Source organism: Rutilus rutilus (genome assembly GCF_951802725.1).
Source record: "Rutilus rutilus genome assembly, chromosome: 17".
In the NCBI taxonomy this organism is placed as follows: domain Eukaryota; kingdom Metazoa; phylum Chordata; class Actinopteri; order Cypriniformes; family Leuciscidae; genus Rutilus; species Rutilus rutilus.
In genome coordinates, this window is record NC_140230.1 from 29798637 (window position 1) to 29815784 (window position 17148).

At 37.6% G+C, this 17148-nt stretch overlaps 1 protein-coding gene across 1 annotated transcript; it reads right to left on the reverse strand.

The window, feature by feature from the left end:
* Nucleotides 1-576: 576 nt before the first annotated feature.
* On the reverse strand, nucleotides 577-11876 carry ppox (protoporphyrinogen oxidase). Its single transcript, XM_084384856.1, has 13 exons — nucleotides 11768-11876; nucleotides 10870-10978; nucleotides 9953-10087; nucleotides 8634-8749; nucleotides 8422-8554; nucleotides 8107-8251; nucleotides 7527-7720; nucleotides 7332-7395; nucleotides 6918-7036; nucleotides 4431-4544; nucleotides 2855-3004; nucleotides 1044-1086; nucleotides 577-954 (listed from the first exon to the last, which is right to left on the reverse strand). Exons 2-13 carry the CDS (start codon nucleotides 10954-10956, stop codon nucleotides 821-823), a joined length of 1434 nt encoding a protein of 477 aa, XP_084240982.1. The 5' UTR covers nucleotides 10957-10978; nucleotides 11768-11876; the 3' UTR covers nucleotides 577-820.
* Between the last annotated feature and the right edge of the window lie 5272 nt (nucleotides 11877-17148).

The following is a 17148-nucleotide window of genomic DNA, read 5'->3' on the forward strand; positions in this document are numbered from 1 at the left end:
TTACCATAGTTTTCCGACAAATATCATGATTAAATGGTGTATAACATCGTATCTTAAATGTATAAGAAAATTGTCCTGTGAAACCCATGCTTACAAAGCCTGTGCTTTAAATCTGTTCTGTACGATCCTATTATTTGTTAACATTCTTAAGTCTGATTCAGGCCTGAATTGGTTTGAAATTGATGGCATCCTTCATTGATCAGATGAAACTCACGGTTATGGTAAGGGGAGGGGCATTTCCTGAACTCACGGTGCCAATCACAACACACTGGGCCAGCTAACCAATCACAGCACATTTCATATTTCAGAAGGAGGGGCTTCATTGAAGGAAGTGTTGGAGCCAGACTGGGGAGAGAGGTGCTGTAATAATGCAAAATATGTGAAAAATAATGTGTTTTTTGAACAATAAAGCATGAAAGCATATTCTAGTACAACCCATAAACAAAATCAAGAAAAAAAAAGCATAATAGGACCCCTTTAAACATAAATGAGAATTTAGGGAGGTTTAACAAAGACAATGGAGTACAAAAAAATAAGAAAGCAAAAACTGTGAGAGAAAATATCTTGAGTTAAGTATTCATCAATGTATCTCTTTTAATGACATTTAAATATTTCTATTTTACTGGAAACAAGATAAACAGAATTAATATCAAATTATATAAATAATGATTTTTGAAATATATTACATTTTCAAACAATTGGATGTACATTTTCCATCCTGGGTTCAAGTAAAGCAAGATCCTTCCCAAAAAAAATCCCAATCAAAACATAAAATCTTCAATAAAAGCATCTCACTCTGTCAAAATGAAGTTAGTGCAAGTCATACTTTTCCCACGAGACCCTCAGCTGCAGTCCGCCCACTAAATATAACATCATTGACAGAGACACCATCGTAGGAAGCTCCCGCCAGTGTAAGGGGCAGATTGTGGTTGCTGATGTATTGCCTCATCTTTTCTGAAAATAAGAAATGGGCACAAACAACCCTCATTTACATGACTCGGGGAACAGACAGTGGAATGAGTTTGGGGGATTGATAAACTTACCAAGTCGTTTCCAGTGTCCTAAATGATACTGCGGAATGCAGTCCTGAAAAAAGAATCACATTGATAAAATGATTTAATAACAGGAATAACAGAGCAGAAAAAAATAATAAAAAATACACAAAAGAAATGACATTCTTTCATCAAAAAGATGAATATCTTCTAGATATGAGATTCCAGATAAAGTAGCGGTCTGAATATCTCTAGTCTCTGTGAGAGTGTATAAGGGTAATTAAACTGTTCAAAAGACATCGAGACAATGTAGCATGAAAAAATGTGAGAGTGGGCGCAATAAGGTGGAAATTTTCTTGCTCTATGACCATATAATTAGGAATAAGTCAGTCAGAAATGAAGCAGAGGAGCTAGTTGCTCCTCTCACCCCCCCCAACGACAGTCTGTCATCTCCGGCCTGAAAACCAGTGACCCTCTCGGAGCCCTCCTGCCACAGCAGCGCTCGCTTCTGTTCTGATCACTGAACTCCCTGAACCACACAGAGAGATGGAGGGCAGGAGTAATCTTTAAAGAAATGGACCATCTGCCTTGATTTATGTCAGAACTGAACCCCAGAGAGACGACTGAGGGCATCTGGTGGCTGTGAGCTCCATAAAGCTATTGCTATGCATGGCTGACACAAAGGAGAGCTTGGATAGTAAAAAAATCTTTTGGCCTTTCTTCAAATGAATGTGAATCAATGAGGTCATATTCTACACTTTTGAAGCAATTACATTTTTCTTCCAAGATGCCTTCCAAAAACAGTCTAAATTAGTTTTACATGAGCATTTTATACCCTTTCTCTGACCCAGAGAAGTACACTGGCCATTTTTATATTCAAAAGAGCAAGAAAGGTTTTTGTTTTCCATGATGTGTTCCTTAAGCAAAAGTTTTTATATAAAAATATATTAAAACAAAATTATTATTATTAGTAATATTGTTATTATTATTCATATTTATTAAAATTGACTTTTTTTAAAATTTCATATTTGCCACCATTTCATAATAGCAATGACCAACTCAATGATATGTTTACAGATATATTCACATATACACTGGAAAAATGTAGTTTTCACACAGAAAATGCTACATTTTGTTATTAAAAAGAAATGGTAAGTTTCACATTGAATTAAATGTGAAATTTTGAAGCAGAAAGACTGAAATAGTATTTTCAAGTAAAAAAAAAAAAAAAAAGGCAAATGCTTAAGAGTCTATGATTGGATAAATATTGCAGTGATTATTATGTTTCTAACATGTTATATATTTGTGAACAGTTCTTTTAACCCGAATTGATGGAGTGTGTAGCTTTTCATTTCTCAAACAACCATGTAGGAATAAGATACATCAAGGGCATATTTCAGGATGACAATATCAAGATTCATCATGGTTGAGAGGGAACATGAAGAATCATTTTCACATATACATACATACATACATATCTGGACTCAGAGGTACCAATTCATGTGTGAAAATGATTCTTCATGCTTCCTCTCAACCATGATGAATCTTGACATTGTCATCCTGGAAAATGCCCTTGATGTATCTTGGTCCTACATGGTTGTTTGAGAAACGAAAAGCTACACACACCATAGAGTCATGCTCTTGATTCATTTATAAATATTTACATTTATATGTATTTTTTTTTACTTCATAAAAGTCATTTTTTTTTTACTTTTTTTGCCTCCATTTTAAAATAGCTATAAGCTACTCATATAGCTTTGACCAAGGCAAATGGGGCTTTATGCACGTTGCATAAAAGTGGTAAAATCACTGTAATGCACAGCTTCAATGGCTTATTGCTTTTTTTCAACATACAGTCTCACCTTGAGTAAAGCAACAAAGCTCCACACAGGTTGTGAGGTTACGCCCAGGTGAGAGGTCACGGCCTGGGTGGCTCGATCCAAAAGCTTCTGCTCCGTCACTGAATCAGGACTACCAAACGTCTGCTCAAACCACGCTCCCCCCATCATCACCTTCACGCAAACACACACAAACAGCTAGAGCACAGTAATTACACCAGAAAAGAACATCATTCACAGAAATGGCTTCTGTGATGATAACAGCTGGAATCGTCCACATAACATCAACTCACGGGACTGATCTCGCAGCCGGAGGGAGTTACATTATGTTATTCAGGATGCTAACATTGCTCAAAGCATATTTCAGCTCCTCTAATGGCACTCAGTTCCTGTACGTTTATGACCTCTCGACTATACAGATGTTTTCAAGCACAGGAAAAACAACATGTTCTAAGCAAAGGACATCTAACTTTTAAATGAATAATGATTTAAGTGGGGGAGAAATGAATAATGCAATAGCTTTTTTTGTTGTGAGTACCACAGAGCACTGAAGGCTATTTTTATTACCGCATGTAAAATGTTCCTGATAGGGGACGGGAGAAAAATTCTTGACAGAGACTCCGGCCCTGTTTACACCTGGTATTAAGATGCGTTTTGGTCAATCGGATCACAAGTAGATCAGGGGGACACATTCCCGTTTACACCTGGAGTTTAAACTGTCTATTTTGTCCACTTTCAACCACTTCTGTCCTGATGTCTTCGAGGGGAGGGACTATAGGCGTATATTAATGTAAGGGCTTTTTCACATCTTTCGACCTAATGGATGAAATAAGCTCACGAAAAAGTGGTTAAATTGAACAAGATCAAAGCATTTTAGACACCGTTTACACCTGTATTTAGTGTCGTCCGATCGACCAAAACACATCTTAATATCAGGTATAAACAGGGCCTCACAAATCGCTGTTCGGGGTATCTGTTTATAGACGCATCTCTCCAGAGCCGATCAGACCTTCAGGTTATCAGGTTCATTTCCTATACTGGTAAATATTCACCAATATGTCTTTAAAGTTTCTTTATTTAATTTGTCTTCATTTTCAAGAGTGTTATTTTCATTTTGCCAAATTTCTATTTTCTAGCCTTGTCCCCATTTAAATGTATAACTTCAATTTTATAATAAAATGTAATAAAATATTTTATTAAAAAATATATTTACAAAAAGTAATAATCAAAGCTAAAGATAAAAAAAAACATATTCTCAATTCATGTGCTATTTATGTGTATAATGTGCAATATACACTACCATTCAAAGTTTGGGGTGGGTAAGATTTTTTCTGTTTTTGAAAGAAGCCTTTAATACTCACCAGGCTACATTTAATTGATCAAAAATACAAAGAAAAAATATGATTACAATCATTCTTATATGCTTCTTTCATGAACAATAAGTACCAAAGAACAGCATTTACTTGAAATAGAAATCTTTTGTAACAATGTTAAAGTATTTGCTGAATAAAAGTAGGCTACTAATTTAATTCAAAAAAACAAAAAAACCTTACTGATCCCAAACCTTTGAGGGTTAATATTTATGAGTGGTCAGTCTCACCGTCAGCCTAGTGGTCGGTTTTCCACTCTGATTGTGTTGTGGAAAGGGAACAGAGTCGTACACCACCCCTAACAGACCTGGATCTTCTGAGGAAGGCACCAAATGTCCAAAGCCCTGAAATATTCAGAGCATGTGCACATTTACATACACACTCATTATTAATAATGCCCACACATACATAAAGTGCTTTGATGTTTGTACAGTGCAGTTAGGAAAGATCTTCCAGGCAATGAGAAAATGAACTGAACAAAACAAGCAGACTTGAGCATTTAATGGTCTAGGGCAGTGGTTCCTGAACTGGGGTACACGAGGTGACAGGGGGGTAAGCGAACAAATTAGATTTGCCATTTGTTTAATTCTGCCCCACCTTAAAATAACAAAACCGAGCGTGCATTTCTAACAGGCAAAATGCTACTTCTAATGTAAAAACAGGAAAATGGTAGTGCAGTAAAAGGTCAAATTCATGACATCCAATCAAATTACCTCATCTTTTGCGGTCAAACTTGACTGCATCCACACAAGCAGCGTGCATATGATAGGCTGCCTTTGCAAATTGCTCTACATCACTGCCGTTCTCAATGTATCTTTGTAAAAGTTGGGATTTAGCACTTACTGGCATGACGAACAAATATAGACACAGACTGTGCAGTGCATAGAGACCGATTTAAGACTCAAACTCTCTTCGATACAAACACATACCCTGTGTAAGTTCTTGTTTTTAAAGTTGATAATATATTATAGTAGCAAGAATATAAAAAAAGTAATTCTTGGGGAAAAATGCATTCTTGCTCCTATTCATTCATACAACCTCTGAATGAATAACTGAATAGGAGCAAGAATGCATTTTTTCATATTTCTCTACATTGTAACTGAATTCATGCCACCTCTGAGCAGGAATAAATAGACGCAGCTTGTGCCACTGCAGTGCAATGATTGAAATGATTGATGATTTATTTATTATATTAATAATTCAATTAAATGGAATGTTAAGAATTTGACAAAACATGACGTACATTTAATAGGGTTAGAAAAACGTTGCTTTTATAAAAGGTAAAAATGCACCTAAAAATCTATTTAAGGGGGAAAATATTGTCCGCTCACAGAAAAGGTGTGACGGCAGCCTAAGAGAGGGAAAAGAGGGGGAATGCAACTGAAGGGTTGGGGTCAGAATCCCTTGTCTCTTCAATATATAAATATATATCCTTCTGAGTGCTTACATTATTCCTATAAAAATTAATAATCAAGTATAAGCATTTTTACATAATCATTTCTATAGTCAATGAGTGATTCACATATACTTTCAACCACCTGTTGCTGTGAGTGTTTAACCAGCTTCTTTCTAGGTGCATTCTGATGTCTGTGACTAATCTTTGGGTTAGGGTTATAAAAACAGGCTGTTCGTAGTGGAAAACAGCTACCAGAAGAGGTCGGGTCTGAAGAAGACCCTCACAATGTATAGACTATATATCTGTTCTAGCTGACTAGTTAAGGTTCCAGGGGTCAAACTCTACGTGACTTACCTGATTTGATTTACAGAATTGTACTACATGTGTTTCTTTAATGAATAAAATGAATATTATCTGCACTTCTTCCTGAGCGGGGAATGTTTTATCAGCCTGTTTTGGTAGTCTGTTCTGATGATAATGAGCTCAGGCCCTCTCCAACCTTGAAGATACTGTGATTCTCTAGTGCTTTGTATATATGTTGGATTTTCTGTGCAGGTCTTGAATAGGAGTTATGAAACACTTCGGTAAGTGACCACAGACCCAGAGACGCCTTTCCCTGACCTCCGAGGTCACTACAGGACTAAATCTTGGAATCGGATGACAACTATCTTGACAAATGGCGATATGCCCTCATTTATCCATATGTGTAGATTTGTTTAGACTTTATGCTCTCTTAGCCAATCAGAAGTAGCAATGATGTAATGCCTGCCCTTGGAAATGGTATAATTGGTGTAAAGATTTTGTGTAAGGTAGAGTTGGCTTGCGACCTCCTCGTGAGACTTTGACGCTGGCTCTGCCGATGAAACTGCAAACTGTTCTTCAGTAAATATGTATCTATTTGATTGAACCTCACGACTCCTGGTCTTCTTTCATCATATCTGGTTCTGGGTCCTTAAGCTGTCACCCCCCTAACACAGCTATAAAAAGTTTGTGAACCACTGGCCTAGGGGTCTACACTCTAGCAACTTTTCAACCATCGGGCCGAACAGTTCCAGTTATATTTCCACTTGAGCATGGTTCAGCACACAACGATTACAAACCATTGTCGGCTCGGAATTCTCAGCACGGTTGTACGTGCTGTAAACTCTTGCGTTACATTTCAAAGAGTTATCAGCCCCGCAGAGGAAAATAAAACCATATCCGCACCAGCTGGGCTGGATTGGCACGGAATGGAACGGTGTGGCCTGACAGTGGAAAAGCAGCTTCTGTTACTCTGTTCTCTCTTTTTGTCTCCATTTAAAATCACTGAGGGAAGACTTACAGTAACAGGAAGGATGAAGCCTTCATATTCCAAATTCACCACGGCAACAGTAACTGAAGCGATGGATCGCAGCTGTTCCGACAGGGGATGAGAAGCAGGGGGTAATACAGAAGCCAAAGCTGGTGAACATATAGAAATTGCTTTAAATAAATACTTTCAATAAATTGACTAAGTAGAGCACAGTGTGTGCATCTACAGCGCCACACCGAAATAAATCACATTTTATGTTTGTTGTAAGATTTCAGTCTGAATTTAATGTGAGAAAATGCACAATGTCAACATTTCTGTTCAACCTTTTAGTTTGAATCAATCTAAGGATCCGAATCATGCACTAAATAAACTGACTAAATTAGACTTAAAATGAACCAGATTAGGAAACATTGGAGTTCAACACTGTAAAATGAGTGCATTTACCTGATGCAGGCAGGGCAGAAATAACATGATCAGCTTTCAAAGAAGTCCCATCATCTAGTTTAATCTAAAACAAAAATGTTTAAGAACACACTCACTAATAATGATGGACTACAAGACAGAGTCAGACCATCTTAGCTAAATGTCAAAGTATGTTACTTAGTGAATAAGACGCTTCATGTTGGGCCATCATCTCACCTCCCAGCCTCCCCCGTCCATGTTCAGACTCTTCACTTTGGCATGATGATGAATCTCCACTCGCTCTTGCATCCTCAGCTTGTCCTCCAGGGCTTCTGGGAGTGTCTGCATGCCCCTCTTTAGAGACCACTGAGTCCAGGACTCTTTAGACGCTCTCTTTGCCAAGTCTGAAGGGACTACTTCAGGACCACCTCCTTACATAACATGAATTAAAACAAACATTATTCGGTAACCCCTTCTATGAAATTTGAACATATTAAGCATTACAAAAGGTCTTTTAATGCCATTATAATTAACATCAAAATCCATTAAATATAGCATTTCATGCATTTTATATATAGCTGTATATATATATATAAATAGTGGTGTTGTCAAAAGTACCGAAGCTGGTACTTTTGACAACCCTATAGTATATATTATCAATAGTATATATATATCTTTGATCAAAGAAATTGAGCCCGGTTTGCACAAAAACATTAAGCAGCACAACTGTTTATGCATTGCATGGTGGCATTATGAAAAGAAAGAAACAAAAAAATGCATAAAAGGTAAACACTAGGTTTACACCTAAAGCGCTCACCTGAACCCATCAGCATGCCGAGCACGATTGAGCCCCGAGACTGCTCTGCTTTATAAAGAGGTGGAAAACAGGACCGTACACTCAACTTTCTGCAGTCTCCAGCAAAAACTCCTCTACACAGGCTGTCTATGGCTATATCTGCCATCTGCGTAGAGAGAGAGACAATCAGGTGGGATGAATTGGTTTCAGATTCTCTCCTGTCGTGACACATTTGAGACTGATTTGCCGAATTGCCGTGACAGTGAAGCATGTTGGACAGCACAAGGACGAAATGGATCGTTTAACAGGTCATTGTGCCTATACGCTTGTTCTCACCTCAGAACCCAGTCGTCTGGACACAAACGCATGCACGGATTCGTCCTCCTCTTTCCCTTTACTGATCAGTATCTCCTTCAGAACGCTCTGAATTATGGGACGAGAGAAAGGAGGGACGGTGCGGAAAACCCCACTGGAGGAAAGGAGAACAAGATGAGAAATATTTATGACTTTAAATGGGTAACTGTACGCACGGTGGACTTTTCTCTCACCCAGGTCCTGATGGCATCTTGTGCAGCTGTCCCTTCACATACAAGAAGCGGTTCTTAGACGCCACATGATCCTTCGTAATTGGCAGGATTTCAGACTCGAGACCCAACTCAGAGACCTGCACAAGAAAACATTAACTAGAACAGTGTTCATCCTCCATAAATATGAGCATTCATCCGTAGCGCCCTGCAGAAAGGTATATTGTAAATACTGCATTTAATTTAACAAAAAACATTTCTGTTAATTGAAATGCAGCTGAAATAAAATAAAATATTCATAAATATAAATATTGAGTCAAAATATGAATTAAACTATTAAAAAAAACTAAAATAACACTGCATCTGCAATGTAAATGTATGGCGGCCCTCTTGTGGCCATGCAAAGGAACAACAATAACAATGGCCAAGACCTAGCCTAGAAATCTAGACGCACCCTAGCGGCAGCAAAATGTATTTTGCAGCCAGGGCAATCTAGCAACTCTCCATAGACTTTCGAGCTGCAAAAACCTAAATTGGGTCAGGCCAATCACGTCGCGTTATAGAGTATGCGGGGTGGGCTTAACATATGACGACAGAGTTGCGACGGTTCCCTGGCTGCTACTTGAAAACAAAGAATGACGGCTGGTCATCGGCTTTGGTTTTTCTTTGAGAAAAGAGCCAAGAACGGCACTTAAGTCATTCTTAAAAAAAGGAAGATGTGTTCGTAGTTTTGCCGGCCAGATATGGCAAAAGTTGAATCTATCAACTAGCTCCGCTGGTGGGAAAACGCTCTGGTTGGTTGAAGCGCTGTCCTATTGCGTGCAGAGGGAATTTGAAAGACAGCCGTTTATCCCGCCCCTTGGATTGAGCGTGTCTATGGTGAGTTGCCAGACCAAACATCTTGATGTAGGTCTGGCTTGCCAGGCTAGCCAAGACCAACATTATGTCAAAATAATAAGTTAATGACTAATTTCTTAATTCTGACTCAATTCTTGCATGAAGCTGATTCAAAATGAATGCAGTTTTATTTAGCAAAATCATACGTTATTATTATTATTATTATAATAAATAAATGTAACTATTGAACATTGGTCTTTTATAATATTGCTGTTGCCTCCCCATTTTAAAAGCAATAAGCCATGAGAGGTTGTGAGTAACAGTAATTTTTACGCACAACACAATAATTGGTTTTACATACCAATTATAATATCGGAGATTAAATGCACGTGATCATGTGAATTGCAATTCTTAAAATATGAAAATAAATGACTATGTAAATGTGTGTCAACTTTCACATAGCTTTACATAGATTTTTCCATGTACATAAGTTCACATATGCATACCATATTCAAAGTGTTCTGGCCGACAGCCCCTGCAGGTCGCACCCCTCGTGGTCCATGCTCGAACACCGCCCCGTCATCCCTCCGTATGGAGCTCAACCAACCCCCACATCTCCCAGATTCCTCCAGCAGCACCATCTACAACACAGTGGTTACATGTGTGCTGAACTTCATGTTGAATGTACCAATGAAAGCAGATCTATTGAATCAAATCATCACATTAAAAGCAGCTTTAGCAGCAATGACCGTCATTGCCTCATCTAGATTCACAAGTGGTCTAGGTCCTCAGGCTACCAGGGTTGTGGAAGTGGAAAAATTTTCAAATGAAGAGCATGTTTTGCCCGTGATCTTCTACCCTACCGTTCAAATGTTTGGGGTCAGTGAGATTTCTTTTATCTTTCAAAGAAATTAATAATGTTTATTCAGCAAGTACAATGAATTAAAAGTGACAGTAAAGGAATTTCCAATTTTACAAAAGATTTCCGTTTAAAATAAATGCTGTTCTTTTGAACTTTTTATTAATCAAGGAATTAAAAAAAAAGAATCCGTTTATACAAAAAAACTCTTTTCAACATTGATAATAATAAATATTGCTTGAGCATTAAATCATCATATTAGAATGATTTCTGAAGGATCATGTGACACTAAAGGCTGGAGTAATGATGCTGAGGATTCAGCTTTGCCATCACAGGAATAAATTACATTTTAAAATGTATTACAATAGAACAAAGTTATTTCACATTTTAACAATATTTCACAATATTACACTATATATATTTTTATTCACAATATATGTTTTTTTGCAGCCTTTGTGAGCACAAGAGACTCCTTTCAAAGACATTAAAAAAATACAATTTTGAACAGTTGTGCAAATGTAGATTGGCTAAAGATATTAAGCATATTATTCACGGATACTGTACCTTGGAGACATTAGGACTCTTGCTCAGATGATGACAGGCCGACAGACCCCCAATCCCCCCACCAAGCACTGCTACAATCTTCTGCATTCAGCTCCAAACACTCCCACACCTGCAACAAGACAAACCAATGACAATAGATCAACATATCAGCAAGACCATGAGTAAATAATACAGAAGTGGGTAACACTTTATTTTACAGTGTCCTTGTTACATGTACTTGCCATAGTAGGCTAATATAAGTAAATTATGCATAATACATGCAACTAACTAACTAACCCTCAACCAAATCCTAATCCTATCCTACCCTAACCCTATAGTAAGTAGCTACATGTTGTTATAGCCTACTTATTAATCATGCAACCTGTCCTTTCATAATTCAAGAATAAACAAAACACACAAATTTAGGCACATTCTGCCATTTGGTCATATTGGACATTGAATGCATCTCTGACAGTTAAAAGATTAAGAAGGGTACACTGCCATGAGTCGAGGTCTGATGGGAGTAACAGGGTGGCGGCCCCTGATAAGGTCATTTATCATATTCAAACAAAAGAGGGCAGAAAATGTGTTATCCAAACTGGCCGTTATCTGTTCAACTGGTCAGAGTTGAACTCAATCCATACATAAATATATAGAGCGAGTCATATACCAGTTATAAAACAGATACACGGCAAAACATCATGCACATAATCCTTGTAGTTATTTAGAAGAAAGTGACATATTAAAAATAAAAGTCAATGTTTGCAGACTTTCTTTCTAACATGCTTTAACGTTACTTGCCTTTGCAGACATAACATTTGCTGTGAAAAAATGTGTAACGTTTGCCTAAAACTCAGAATGAATGCTAAATTAAACGCAAATTATATTCATAAAAAAATTGAGAAAAAACACTTCTTACCTGCAATTATGTAATTTGGAAAGCTCGGCTTCTGCTTTCACATAGTGACACAAGGGTCTAAAGTGGGAATGAAGCGTCAAGCCAGCGGCAACAGTGATGGAAACAGAACAAGTGTTTCAAAATAAAAGCCCCATCCGGTTTAAGCACTTCCTGTATACTCGAGCATGTAATGGAATATTCTCAACCACTAGATGACAAAAGAGACCACGGCATTTTCTTTGGATAGTAATTGTTTCAAGTTCAAATGACTGCCACAGATGTGTAACATATTTGTTACGTCTAAACCCAAAGAGCTAACGTTATATCATATTATATAGGCTATTGGTATATAAACCATGCATGGTCTCTTTTGTCATCTAGTATATGGAATAAGGAAGAATAGGCTATGTATGGATGCATTACAACAATAACAATTGTTATGATAATGTGTATTATTATTATTATTATTATTTTTATTATTTTAGGGAGAAATGTGACCTAGGCGTGTTAGTCTTTTAGAAATTAGAATATATTTTGACCTTGTTCATGTGCAATATGCATCATGGTGGACTGTGAATGATTATCACCTTGATGGTACGGTCAAATACCTTATTTCTTAACACTTTAATAATTAAATGGTCAATAGTTATATTGTGGAAAATATCAGTGTTTTCTGTGATTTATGAAATACAAAAAAAAAAAGAAAAAAAAAGAAATGTGTGAGAACCAAAACTCTGACACTGAGTGTATTAGGTTTCACTAGCAGGTCATTGTGTCTTTGTGTCACAGAGAAGCTAATGGACCGTGCTAATTTAATCCCATGTGACACAAAAGGTGCCCTGGAGCTCCCTGCAGTTCAAGAGACGGCCCTGTTGCTTTCGGTATTTCAGAGGCCGCTTTGACCACACGTCGTTGTTCACACTCGGTTCTGTAAGAACTTTACAGACCATGTTACCAAAACCACATCAGTTCAGCCTAAACGGAGATCAGGTTCGGTAGATTGATCATGTCTTGAAAGCATGCGGAAAGGCGCTTGGTAAATGAAGTCCTCATGCAGTGGACCTGCTTTGAGTTTTAATTATATCGTGTTAAGCTCTCTTAAAGGGATAGTTTATCCAAAAATGAATAATCTGTCATCATTTATTCACAATTAAGTTGTTCCAAACCTGTATGAGTTTCTTTCTTCTGCTGAACACAAAAGAAGATATTTTGAAGAATATGGGTAACCAAACAGTTGATGGACCCCACTGACTTCCATAGTATGGGGGAAAATACTATGGAAGTCAATGGGGTCCATCAACTGTTTTGTTACAGACATTCTTCAAAATATCTTCCTTTGTGTTCAGCAAAATCATTTTTTTTAATACAGGGTTGGAACAACTTGAAGGTGAGTTAAATTATCTAATTTTTTGGGGGGGGGGGGGGGGGGGGGGGAATAATCTTCTTGTATTTGAAGATTAAATGAAGATCCAACTAAAATGTTTCAGAAAAAGGTAACACTTTATTTCGATAGTCTACTTTAGACACTCTACTAACTATAACTAACTTTGCAACTACATGCCAACTAACTTTCATTAGAGTATTAGTAGACTGTAGACTGTTCTTTAGGTTAGGGTTAGGTGTTAATAGAATATGTTGACATGTACTTGCAAAATTACTTATAGTCAGAATGTCTGTTGAGGGACCATCAAAATAAAGTGTTAGAAGATGCATACAGTCTAATCTAATGAATGCTAGTTGACATGTAGTTGACAAAGAATGTCTAAAGTGGAGTATCGAAAAATAAAGTGTTACCAAAAACAAAAGTTCCATGAAAGATGTATAAATAATGTTTTTGTGCTAACGTTTGGAGAACATTTGACCATAGACCAGATAACACTGAATGAATATTTTATTACGTTACTGGAAGAACGATTGCTCATAACTTTGAGAGAACCTTCCCTCAACATTTAGCTAAAGTTCTGAGAAGGTTTCTCTATACCAATGCTTGTTGATTTCAGATAAGACATAAAGAAACCACTTATCTTATCACATTACATTCCGTTGATGCTTCAAATGTACAGTCTGAGCGCCATTTTATTAAGCAAATATGAATGTCTGTATGAAAGTCTCCATTTTACAGTGTTGCTCGAGCACCATGAGGATAAATAAAGCATGCTCTGGTGTGACCGGTCAGAGTCTCTGCTCAGAGGGCAAACACTGTGTGCATGTCCTGTCCTAGCGAGGTCTTGCTGTGGATGATTGCAGGCAGTGAGAGTGTGCTGACTGGACTGTAGAAGGGAGAATCACAGTCCTTCCATCTCACCCTGTGCTTCACCCTGCCATTCGCAGGCGATTTAGCCACTTTATAGAGGAACACGTCATAGTGGACTGGCTGGTTGGGCTTGGGTAAGACTTTGGCTTTTTTGGGAAGGTGAAGCTCCACGTCAATTGTCATCCGTCCCTGCAAAGAGAACACAGGCAAAGACACGTGCACAAAGCACATTTCCATTGGCACACAAAGAGAAATGTGTTAATATACTAATAATATGTGTCCTTAGAGACATGAGCATTTTTCCTAGTGTGTAGTTTAGCTGCTGTCACATTTGGCACCAAAATAAATAAAAATATACATTGAAATTGTAGAATTTTATATTATGCTTTCAGAAAATCTATCTATCTATCTATCTATCTATCTATCTATCTATCTATCTATCTATCTATCTATCTATCTATCTATCTATCTATCTATCTATCTATCTATCTATCTATCTATCTCTCTATATTATTTTCATGACAAATCTCATCACTGTGATGTATTCAGTTTATTATTATAATTACCAAGTGGAATGTAATGCGGTAATTTTAATGTGTTATGATTTATTTATTTAACTATCAAACAAACAATCAAATAAATAAATTCAAGGTATAGATGCTAATCATTTCATGCATTTCCTGGGAATTTAACTCGATATAGGTGTAATTTAATTAAAGGAACAACAATAAAAAAACGTTACATTTCAGAATACATTTACATTACTGCATTACTTTCCACTGAGAATATTGGTAATAACATTAATATTAATAACTGAATTCTTTACAGTATTGAGATGTGTCATGAAAATAACTTAGTCTTGCATTATATTATTTCGATGTTGGTGTGAAATTTGACCTATAGACTAGTTTCTGTGAGATTGTTCCTGCAACTGCATCTGCTACTTTAGACCTCACGTGCTGTTCAACATCAAAAGAACGTGCCAAACTCAGCAGAACAAAACACTTGGGGAAACGCGGGGTGTGGGAGCAGGGCCGTCACTAATGGGGCGAAAGGATTCTAGGGGCTCTTGGTCTTATGGGGGTCCTGCGAGCGGGAGAGCCCCCCCCCCCACCCCCACCCCACAGCAAGAACCTGCACCGGGGCCCTGGATACCCCAGCCCTGTGAGGGAGTATTTTTTAGCTATTGAGCCATAATCTATCAGACCCATTTCCATTAGAAAGGCTTCTCAGCCCACATTCCAAAGGCCTCATTAATAATCTTAAGCATTCCTTATTAGTTCAGCATGTTCTGATGAACCCACACATTCTAAATCTCCTAAACCAATGCTCTGAACGTGTGTGTGCGCGCATGTGTCCTCGTATTTCAAACGGCCAATGGCTGAACTCTGTCTGAGATCTGCATGTCATCGTTCCACTGTATCTGTAGCCAATGGGGAAGCAGGGATGCTGGATGCATGTGCCCATGTTGGTGTAGGCGGATGTCGCCACACCTCAGTATGAAATGTTCTCTGTCATACAGCATATGACTGCAGAGGGTAAAACAGATTCATTTAAAATGGACACACTGAGTTAATTATGCGCCAGCTGCACTGCTTTCCTTCACATTTAGGTGAAGCTTTCTGGGTGTAAAGAGGAAATGAGAATTGAAAGGAAATTTTAGAACAATAGCATATGATGTAGTGCACCTCTGATTCTTTACAGCACACCCTATATCCAGTTTAGTGGCCCCAAAAGAATTCGGACACTTACTGTAGGTCTTACTTTATGTAAAAATGCCATTACATTACAGATATGATATCAAACCAAATGGCATCCGCAAACAAATGATATCCGACCTTTTCAGATCTAACTTCACTCTTCTTAACCATTTGTGCAATTTTTTTTAAACGAAGGTCATTTTAAGTGGACGTATGAAGTCAGTTACTACAGTTGTATGTAGGCTACTTGTATGTAAATGAGGGTTGAGCTTTTTCGAGCAACTGTAGAATCTCCTTTGTATTTTGCTGTATGCCGTTCCACTTGAGTGACCAGTATCAGAATGTGTTTCAACGACTACACCCCCAGAATTGCATTTGCATGAAGATCAACACGGCGGAAAAAGGAAGGGGAGGGAAGGAAAGCAGTGAAAAATGAGAGAGAGAAGAAAGAAAGAATGCTAGAGAGAGCGGTGGTGAGATTGAGTTGGTTTTGGTTCAACATCAACTTGAAAGCAGCCCTTGGGGACATTAATACTGTGTCCTTTTTCACTGTGTCTGAGATTGAGGGACACCTCGGGGCACTGATGATTTTTATTTTTAGTGTGTGTCTCACACATTGTGAACGCTCCCTTGTTTTTGATACTTGTGTATATGCTGTCGTCATGGCAGCAGGCAGGAATTAGATTAGGAAAAAGGCCGTAATAAGTGGAGCTGCCACAAACTCAGATTTGGCCAAAAACTAAGCAAAGTGCTCTTAAGCTGAGCTCTGAACATTCTGAACTTCACAGACAATATAACCAGACTCATGTGAGTATGTGGGTCTATATGTTCCCGGATCTGATTTCATAGACATCTGTGGTGCATTGAAAAGGTACTTGTGTCTCTCTGTGTATATGAGAGGATGAAGTGGTCCCTATTATTCATTATAATGCAGATTCACACAAAGACTCCAAGCAGAGGCCCTTGAGGTAGCCTACTGAAAACACAGGAAGGGAAAAGATAAAAAAAAAATATATATAGACATGTATACATATAAAAATCAGCGAATATTCTTTAATATTAAATATAAAAAATAAAAAGATGAAGGTATATAAAAAAAATCAATGAATATTATTTAATATTAAAGATTATATACAAAATTGACAAAATTGCCTCAGCTGTGCGTCTGCTTCCTATTTGCTGCATTGAACTTGTTCTCTATTAGTGTGGTTAAGGGAAGGAGTCTTTGCTCTGGGGCCGAAACAAACCTCCTCGTCAAAAACTCATAAGAGAAAACCACAATAAAGAACCTGTGATTCATTTAACAGAGAAAGGAATCTTGGAGTGTCAGTTTGACAACCGACCACAGAGAGATTCTTATGAGGGATAATATTCAATGTATATTCAGTGTAACTCAGTGGTGTAAAGCATTTAAAACAATGAAATAGTTACTCTACTTAAGTATATTT